Source organism: Dipodomys ordii, unplaced genomic scaffold (assembly GCF_000151885.1).
Source record: "Dipodomys ordii isolate 6190 unplaced genomic scaffold, Dord_2.0 Scaffold21, whole genome shotgun sequence".
NCBI lineage: Eukaryota > Metazoa > Chordata > Mammalia > Rodentia > Heteromyidae > Dipodomys > Dipodomys ordii.
The window spans coordinates 6,564,717-6,573,501 of NW_012267237.1; the positions used below are offsets into that span (position 1 = coordinate 6,564,717).

The 8,785-nt window shown below is 49.0% G+C and overlaps 1 protein-coding gene across 1 annotated transcript in view; it reads right to left on the reverse strand.

Moving 5' to 3' along the window:
- Positions 1 to 499: 499 nt before the first annotated feature.
- The window catches only part of Cmbl (carboxymethylenebutenolidase homolog (Pseudomonas)), a 12,216-nt gene continuing 3,930 nt past the window's right edge, over positions 500 to 8,785 (reverse strand). The window contains exons 4-7 of the mRNA XM_013013881.1: positions 5,813 to 5,920; positions 5,201 to 5,343; positions 2,554 to 2,645; positions 500 to 745 (exon numbers count right to left, since the gene is read on the reverse strand). Of these exons, the coding sequence (XP_012869335.1) occupies positions 566 to 745; positions 2,554 to 2,645; positions 5,201 to 5,343; positions 5,813 to 5,920 (523 nt within the window). The 3' untranslated portion in view covers positions 500 to 565. The remainder of the gene's footprint in view (positions 746 to 2,553; positions 2,646 to 5,200; positions 5,344 to 5,812; positions 5,921 to 8,785) is intronic.

An 8,785-nucleotide genomic window follows, 5' to 3' on the forward strand; every position in this document is an offset into this window, starting at 1 on the left:
TTCAAGTAGTGATCTGTTTTGTTTTTTCTTATGTAAGAATACCTTCAACTTTGATCTGAAGTTTACTGTTGATTTGTATGTGAAAGTGGCAGCTTCTGATAGTGAAAAATTGATACAGGATTTTTCAACAATATTTCTTAGATCTACTGTTATTTCCTTAAATAGATGTTGGGAATTTTTTGTTAGAACTGAGTAAGTGCCCTAAGAAGGAAGGTGGAGGGAGGCATCCGAAACTTGAGGTACTAAACTCATTACACTGTGTGCTTTCTCCTATCTTATCTAGGCAATTATTTCTCTTCCCTTGAAGGGTTTCTAAGGAACCTTTATCTTTCTCTCTTTTCTTTATATGCTGAATTCTTTGCTCAATAAATGCTCACACTTACACCAAAAAAGTACGATTCTATGTTAACATTTTCTACTGCATATGTGCTTTCTACGGAATATGAAAGAAATTTCAGAATCCCAAAACTATATAAGGTAAAAGAAAAATGATCCAAAATGACTGTATGGCAAACTTTTTAATACATCTCCTTTGCACAAGCTTGTGCTTGATCACCAGTCACTGCTAAACATACTTGTTCAGCCACTCGATTAAATTCCTTCGGGCCTCATCAATGTAGGGTTTGTCAGCAGGTAAACAATCTTCTTTCTTCCGATGCACGAAGCCATGAGTTTGCCCAGAAAATGTTTTAATCTGATATTCAACTTTGCAGTGTTCTTTCAACTTCTGGGTCAGCAAAGAGACCTGTTATGCAAAAGACATTGTACCGATGGCATGTTAACCCTTGCAAAATATTGCCATTCTCTAATTCTTCAGTAAATATTCATAAGAGATGTAAGATCAATGCAAGCTCCCCAATACTTTGCATTCATAATTAACACGGTTCTTATCTCTGACAAAAGATTTTTGTATGAAGTATTATAAGTCTGGGCAGATACCGGTTATCCTAGCCACATGGGAAACTGAGTTCAGGAGAGATCACAGTCCAGGCAGAAAGGTTATGAGACCTCATTTCAGTGGATGAAGTTAAGCAAATGGTGATGTGTACCCATCATCCCAGCAACAGGTAATAAGTGAAAAATAGGATCATGGAACAGGCACATGACTGGACAGACCTATGACCCTATCTCAAAAATAACCAGTGCTGGAGGTATGGTTCAGCAGTAGAATGCCTACCTGCCTAGCAAGCACGAAACCTTGAATTCAAACCCTAGTACTGCCAAAAAAAAAAAAAAATGTGTGTGTAACAGCAATTAAAGTTGTTTTTTTATGATGGGGTCTAAACTTAATAAATCATGAACTGAAATATTGTAAGATCAAAAGTAAATTTGTAGTGAGATGCTGGTGGCTTACGCCTGTAATCCTAGCTACTCAGGAGGCTTGAGATCTGAGGATGTAGTTTGAAGCCATCCCAGGCAGGAAAGTCTGTGAAACTCTTATCTCCAATTAACCCCTGGAAAACTAGAAGCTGTGGCTCCAAGTGGTAGAGCACTAGCCTTGAGCACAAAAGCTTAGGGACAGTGCCCAAGCTCTGAAGAGTTCAAGCCCCACAACAGACAAAACATCTGTAGGGGCTGCTGTATGACTCAAGCGCTAGACACCCACCTAGAACCACAAGTCCCTGAGTTGAGTTCAGTTCTACAAACATATCAATATACCTCCTGCAGTAGGATGGGTGTGGTAGCAAAGCACTTACTTAACTGCACATGTAAGGTGTGTGTTCAACAACTAACAACTCCAGAAAAGAACACAGGCTTAGTGGTAGAGTGCTTGCCAAGCATGCATGAAGCCCTGGGTTCTATTCCTCAGTATCACATACACAGAAAAAGCCAGAAGTGGTGCTGTGGCTCAAGTGGTAGAGTGCTAACCTTGAGCAAATAAAGCTCAGGGACAGTGCCCAGGCCCTGAGTTCAAGCCCCAGGACTGGGGGAAAAAAAAAATCCAGTAATACTCCTGAGGTACTGGCCATCCTGGCTTAGCAATCGCACACTACAGACATTGCTTGTTTCCCTCATGACTGAGGGGCTGACTGCCTATCACTAGCTCTGGAAACAAACTGAACAGCCATAAGCCAGCCCTGTTGAGGTGGCGACTCTCCATGTCAATCCATGTGTGCATTCACACCAAGTCACTAAGAACAGCGTGTCAGCCACTGGCCATCCCTCTGGCTTCCAGTTCTGGGGATGCCACACAGGACCTTGGTGGTGCTAAGCAAGGATGAGCGCTCTACCACCGAACTATACCCCAGCCCATGACGGCCTTCAGATCAGACTCACTGGACTTGGCAATCCATCTTCCAGATAACATGGAAAGCTCGTGGCTGACTGGAGGTGAGGCAGAGGCTGTTTCCTGGCCCAGTGGCCAGGCCGGGCCGAGAACACTTCTTCAGATCTCATGCTAACTAGGTATATTTTAGGGGTTACAATTCTACCCTAAATCCCATTTTCAAAATGTCAACACTAGAAAACAATACATGAACCGTTCGGGACTCCACGCCAAGGGGTAAGTTGCAGTATTAATACACAGCTGAGAAGAGCGAAGAGGCAACCTACTTGCTCTAGTGGAATCACAGCGTCATTTTCCGCAAAGATGAACAGCGTGGGGTTCTTTAAGTTGTAAACATCTTCAGAATCTCTGACAATTCCTGAAAACGTGCATTCAAGGGTGAGCGAGTATGATTTTCTGTCAAGCCACAAAACTGACTGGATTTGGATGGGTTTCTCACAATAGGTGCTTTGAGGGCTTTTTCTTTTAGCAATTTTACTAGAGGCCTGGCCTATGAAATTATAACAGAGGAGCAAAAAACACTGGGTGTCAGTGGCTCATACTTGTAGTTTTATCTACTCTAGAGGCTGAAATCCAGAGGATCACAGTTAAAAGCCAGCCTGGGCAGAAAAGTTTGAGAGATTCCATCTCCAACTAACTCAAGGTGCAAGGCTGAGGCATGGCTCAAGTGGTAGAATACCAGCCAAGTAATCTTAAGGCTCTGAGCTCAAACTCTGGTATGGGCACCTACAAACACACACACCATCTGACTTAGCTCATCCCACTGCTCATCTCATTCACTGGAGATCAGGCCATTGAGTAATTAGGGTTGGACACTGCAGAATGCTTGGCTGTAAGTAAAGACCAGGGAGCACTCAGATAACCTTGTGGCTTCATAGCCAGGCACCTGTGGCTCATGCCTGTAATCCTAGCTACTCTCAGGAGGCTGAGATCTGAGAATTATGGTTCAAAGCCAGCCTGGTCAGGAAAGTCTGTGAGACTCTTATCTCTAATAAACCACCAGAAAACCAGAAGTGGCACTGGGGCTCAAAGTGGAAGAGCACTATCCTTGAGCTGAAGAGCTTAGGGACAGTGCCCAGGCCAGAGTTCAGGCCCCACGACCGACAAAAATAAAAAAAAAAAATCAGAAAAGACAAGCATGCAGCTGCTTGAAGGGGAGCCATTTTGCAAATGTTAGTGTTGGCTTCTTATCTTGGAATTTTAAAGGCCAGCAAAAAGCATGCTCTGCCCAACACGGGTTCTGAACAACCTGAAGATACCCACTTCTGGGAAAATAACTGAATATACTGTAATAAGCTACTATGTTCAGATAAGTAGAAAAAAAAAACATAACTTCTTTGCTAGGTGCTGGTGGCTCACGCCTGTAATCCTAGCTACTTAGGAGGCTGAAATCTGAGGATCATGGTTCAAAGCCAGATTGGGCAGCAAAGTCCATGAGACTCTTATTTCCAATTAACTACAAAAAAGCCAGAATGGAATTGTTGGTCAAGTGATAGAGTACTAGCTTTGAGTGAGAAAGCTCAAGGACAATGCCCAGGCCGAGTTCAAGCCCTAGGACCAGCAAAAATAAAATAGGATAAAAAATTTTAAAGGAGGGAGGGAGGGAGGGAGAGAATTACTTTTTTTCCTACTTCTTCCCACTTCCAACCACTATACAGAGAAGTTAAACCGGAAACAAAAACAAAAAAAAGATGACTACACTCCCTGCCTCAGTCCTGTAAAACCAAAAAAACAAACAAAAAACAACAACAACAAGCAAAATCGTGGCTTTTTGGTGGACATCCCCTAGGCATAAGCTCTGCCAGGCCCTTAAATGTGCATGCTGCATAATAGCCACCACCAGATGGCAACAGCGAGACACCTACTCAGGCTCTCTTGTAAATTCACACAAAGCCACCTTTGAGCTAGAAAGGCATTGACCCATAGCAACTATCTATTGAATTTGTTTCGTTTTATGTAAATATTTACAGGCTTTCTTTTAAGCTAAAAGCAAATGAAAATACCACCATCAGGAATTATTAAGACAAGTAAGAATAACTATAAATGTTTAACTACTGTATGTCATTTCTGGGTACACTCTAACACTCCTGTTTCATCGCGTAACTGGTTTTCCTTTTCTTTGCACTATGAATGTGTTCATGCATGTACACACATGCACACATGCATGCAAGTTATTAGTTGAGAGAAATCCAAAAATGCTTTCTCCTTTTTTATGTTGCTCACAAAAATATTGCTTGGGCTTGGTGCTGGTGGCTCACGCCTAAATCCTAGCCACTCAGGTGGCTGGGATCTGAGGATCAAGGCTCAAAGCCAACCTAGGCAGGAAATTACTTGAGACTCATCTTTATCTCCAATTAGCCTCCCCAAACCAGAAGTGGACCTGTGGCTCAAGTGGTAGAGCACCAGCCCTGAGCAAAAAAAAAAAAAGCTAAGGAAAGTATACAGGCCCTGCATTCGAGCCCGAGGACTTGCACACGCACGTGCACGCGCGCACACAGACACACACACACACACAAATTGGTATTGTCCTCACAGGAAGAAATACTATTTCCGTTGTCCTAACTAAAGACATGGAGAACTCAGGGTGGGTGACCTGACCAACCACTACTGAGATCCGAGCCAGTGACCTCATGGTGTAACTTCTGCCTCTCTCTGTGGTCTTGTGTTAGTTATGTATCTTTTACTTCTTTGGCAGCACTGGGGATGGAACCCAAGGCCCCAGCGTGCCGGCCAGTGCTCTACCACCCAGCCGCACACCTCTGCCTGCCCCTGCAGATCCTGCAAGCCAGGTTCGCTACGCTGTCTGCCTGCTCACTCTCCGGCTTGTGTGGCTCTGTGTGGAACGGGCCTGGGCTTCCTCTCACTGCACTTCCCCGGGGTCTTGCTGAGTGAAAATGCACCCCACTGGCTTACCATAGAGTGACACCCCAGCCCTGACTTCGGGGTATGTGGCCATGATGTGGTGCACAGCGACTCCGCCCCAGCAGAACCCCACCACGCCAATCTTCTGGGCATGACACTGGTCTTTCAGGTACTTCAGGGCAGCATCAAACTCTCTAGAACAGAAAGAAAAGGCGCTTAAGACTCCAGGGTCAGCCAGGCTTGGCGGGGCACGCCTGTCCACCCAGCACTCCAGAGACAGAGGTCAGCCCGGACTTCACAGCAAGACGGCCTCAAATGTGTAATCTGTCACACACACACACACACTGAAATAATAAAGATGCAGGGTTATTTTGTGAGCCCCCTGCAATGGCTGTGCTGCGCATAATAGGGCTGTCTCACATTTCCTGTGAAGTTGTCTGAGCCTCCTGAGTTCTGTCCTCTTATCCAGTGCTGCATCGCCCAAGGTGTCCCAGCAGGTCCAGCTCTCCTCCCACCACGTAGAGAGCTGCGGCCCCACGGCGCTCTCTTCAAAACACAGATCCGGGCAGCAGCCCTAGATCCTCAGCCCTCCCCGCCTCCGCCCTTCCAGCCTCTTTCCTCCTTGGCCTGAGCCACCCACAGCCGCGTCCACCCACGACTTACCTGTTGACATGCCTGGCATTTCTCGTTTTCAGCCACTCAGGGAACGTGGACCAGTCGCCAGAGGGGCTCCAGGGCTCCTGACCCACAAAGAAGTCCGGAACGAGGGTCCTGTGGAAAGCAGACATTCCGTGTGTTGGGTGGGCACGCCACACGCTAGGGGGCAGTTGAGGGTGGAGAGCAAGGGTCATGAGAGCGGCAGAGGGGCGCCTGGCTGGTGCAGGGCCAGGTCTCGTGGATTTCACAGTGGCAGTGCACAGCCCAGCCCTGGGGGACAGGGTTCCCCAGGAGAAGTGGGGCCCCTGGATCCAGGTGGTGTGAGCACCTGCCTAGCCCCCTCAGAGCTGCACCGTCAGGGGTGGGGACCCCGGCCTTCCCCCCGAGCCTTCTGGGAGGAATGCCAGCCAAGACCAAGCCACTATCCCAAGCCCTTGCCCATGCTGCCAAAGGCAGCTTCCTGCCACAGAAGATTCTAGAAGAATCCACCCAGCCAGGCCTGAGTCCACAGCATTCCCCCACAAGTCAACCTAGCAGCGATGATACCAACATCGCTCCAAAAATCCAAGTTCAAGTCTCAGCACCACCATGGACTGCAAGATAACCATTTTTTACAAACGTCTTTTATGGGGCTGGGAAGGTGGCTCAGTGGTAGAGCGCTTGCTTTGCATGCCTGAGGCTTTGGGTTCGATTCCTCAGCACCACATAAGCAAAAAGAAGAAAAGCTGGAAGTGGCGCTGTGGCTCAAGTGGTAGAGCACTAGCCTTGAGCTCAAGAGCTGAGGGACAACGCCCAGGCCCAGAGTTCAGGCCCCACGACCAGACCCAAAAAATAAAAATAAAAACGTTTTTTATTTTCCTTAAAAAGTGATGCACAGAGGGCTGGCGTCACTTGCGTCAGGTGAAGATCCATTGCTTTCTGGACAGTGCCGCCCCTTCCCTTGCTCTCTCGGTTTCTCCTTCCCATCCCCATTGCAAGGTAACCCTACCACGTCCCTCAATGGCTCCCAGCCTCACCTTCCCTCTAGGTCTGATGAACAGCTTTGTTGGGTACAGCGCCCCCATTCTGTCATGTTGAGGGAGTGTGGACCGCACAGGCCCACGGCTGGCTCTTTGCTCCTTGGTCCTCTCCCTCAGGGATAACCACATGGCCCCCATCACTTCAAGCACTGTTCAGCCTTTCCGGCACCCCTGTGGGGGGGCGGTCGCTCCCCCACCAGCTGTGGCCTCCACCCAGGAGGGGCCCTGGGATGCCAGGAGACGCATCATCACCTTCTCGTGAGACGCTAGGCCTGCATTGTCTTGCAGGAGTTAAACCAGTTTTTCTTTTTGGGAAAATGAGGTAGGGCTGCCTAGGAAGGGGGGGGGTGGCGGGGGGGGGGGTGCGGTATAGAAAGAGAGAAATGAAGCGAGAGAGAGAAAGAGAGGGGCCCTGGGATGCCAGGAGACGCATCATCACCTTCTCGTGAGACGCTAGGCCTGCATTGTCTTGCAGGAGTTAAACCAGTTTTTCTTTTTGGGAAAATGAGGTAGGGCTGCCTAGGAAGGGGGGGGGTGGCGGGGGGGGGGGTGCGGTATAGAAAGAGAGAAATGAAGCGAGAGAGAGAAAGAGAGGGGCCCTGGGATGCCAGGAGACGCATCATCACCTTCTCGTGAGACGCTAGGCCTGCATTGTCTTGCAGGAGTTAAACCAGTTTTTCTTTTTGGGAAAATGAGGTAGGGCTGCCTAGGAAGGGGGGGGGGGGCGGGGGGGGGGCTTCTCTTAGGAAACGGGGAAGTACACCTGCCCAGGGCCCATGGGATTTTGCTTCTGGAGGCTGGAGAGGAAGTTCCTCAATGGACAGAGGAGAGGTGAGCAGGGACAGGCTCCAGCACCAGGGCCACGGCCACTGAGGCAGAGGTACAGAGTTCAGGTGACAAGCAAGCGCCCGCTGTGCCACCCCCGGGCCTCCGTGACAGGGCTGTGACAGTGGGGCTTTAGGCTAGGCTGACCTGAGGAGACCCTTCTGTGCACACAGAAATCTGCCCAGAGGCTGGCTTCAAAAGCCAAGTCCTGAGTGCATTTCAGCGCTGGTGCTCTGCAGGCTGGCCTGGAACTGGGCAAGGCCCGTGTTGGGAAGGAGTCTGCATCTCACAGGACTCCAGGGCCAGGCACCTCAGGAGGACCTGAAGCCCAGGGTCAGATGGGAGTACTTGGTCCATCAAATGAGTATTTAATAAGTTCCCGACTGCAGCCAGGCCCAGAGGCTCACCCCCATAATCCTAGTTATTCAGAAGGCTGCGATCAGACGGGTCGTGACTAGAGGCCAGCCCAGACAAAAGGTTCGTGACTCTTCATTGCAAACAACGATGGCATGGGCCTGCATCACAGTCACACGGCGAGTGTGGCCATGAGGACTGCAGTCCAGTGAGCCCACAGAAAAGGAAGACTATGTAAAAACAAAGTAAAAAGCTGGGCACTGGTAGCTCACGCCTGTAATCCAAGCTACTGAAGAGGCTGAGGTCTGAGGATCTCTGTTCAAGCCAACCCTGAGCAGGAAAGTCCACGAGAATCTTCAATTAACCACCAAAAAGCTGACTCAAAGTGGTAGAGCACTAGCCTTGAGCAAAAAATAACAGCACAGGGGCAGTGCCTAGGACCTGAGTTCAAACCCCGGGTCAGCACTGGTCAGTTGCCAGGGCTCACGCCTATAAGCCTAGCTATTTAGGAGGCTGAGATCTGAGGATCATGGTTTGAAGCCAGCCCAGGCAGGAAACTCTTTAAGACTCTTATCCCCAAAAAGCCTGAAGTGGAGCTGTGGCTCAAGTGTAGAGTATCAGCCTTGAGTGGAAAAACCTCAGGGACAACACTCAGGACCTAAGAACTAGCCCCAGAACCAGCTAAAAGAAGGAAGGAAGGAAAGGGGGAAGGGGAGGGAAGGAGAAGAGGGAGGGAAGGAGAGGAGGGGATGGGAGGGGAGGAACGGAGGGAGGGAGGGAG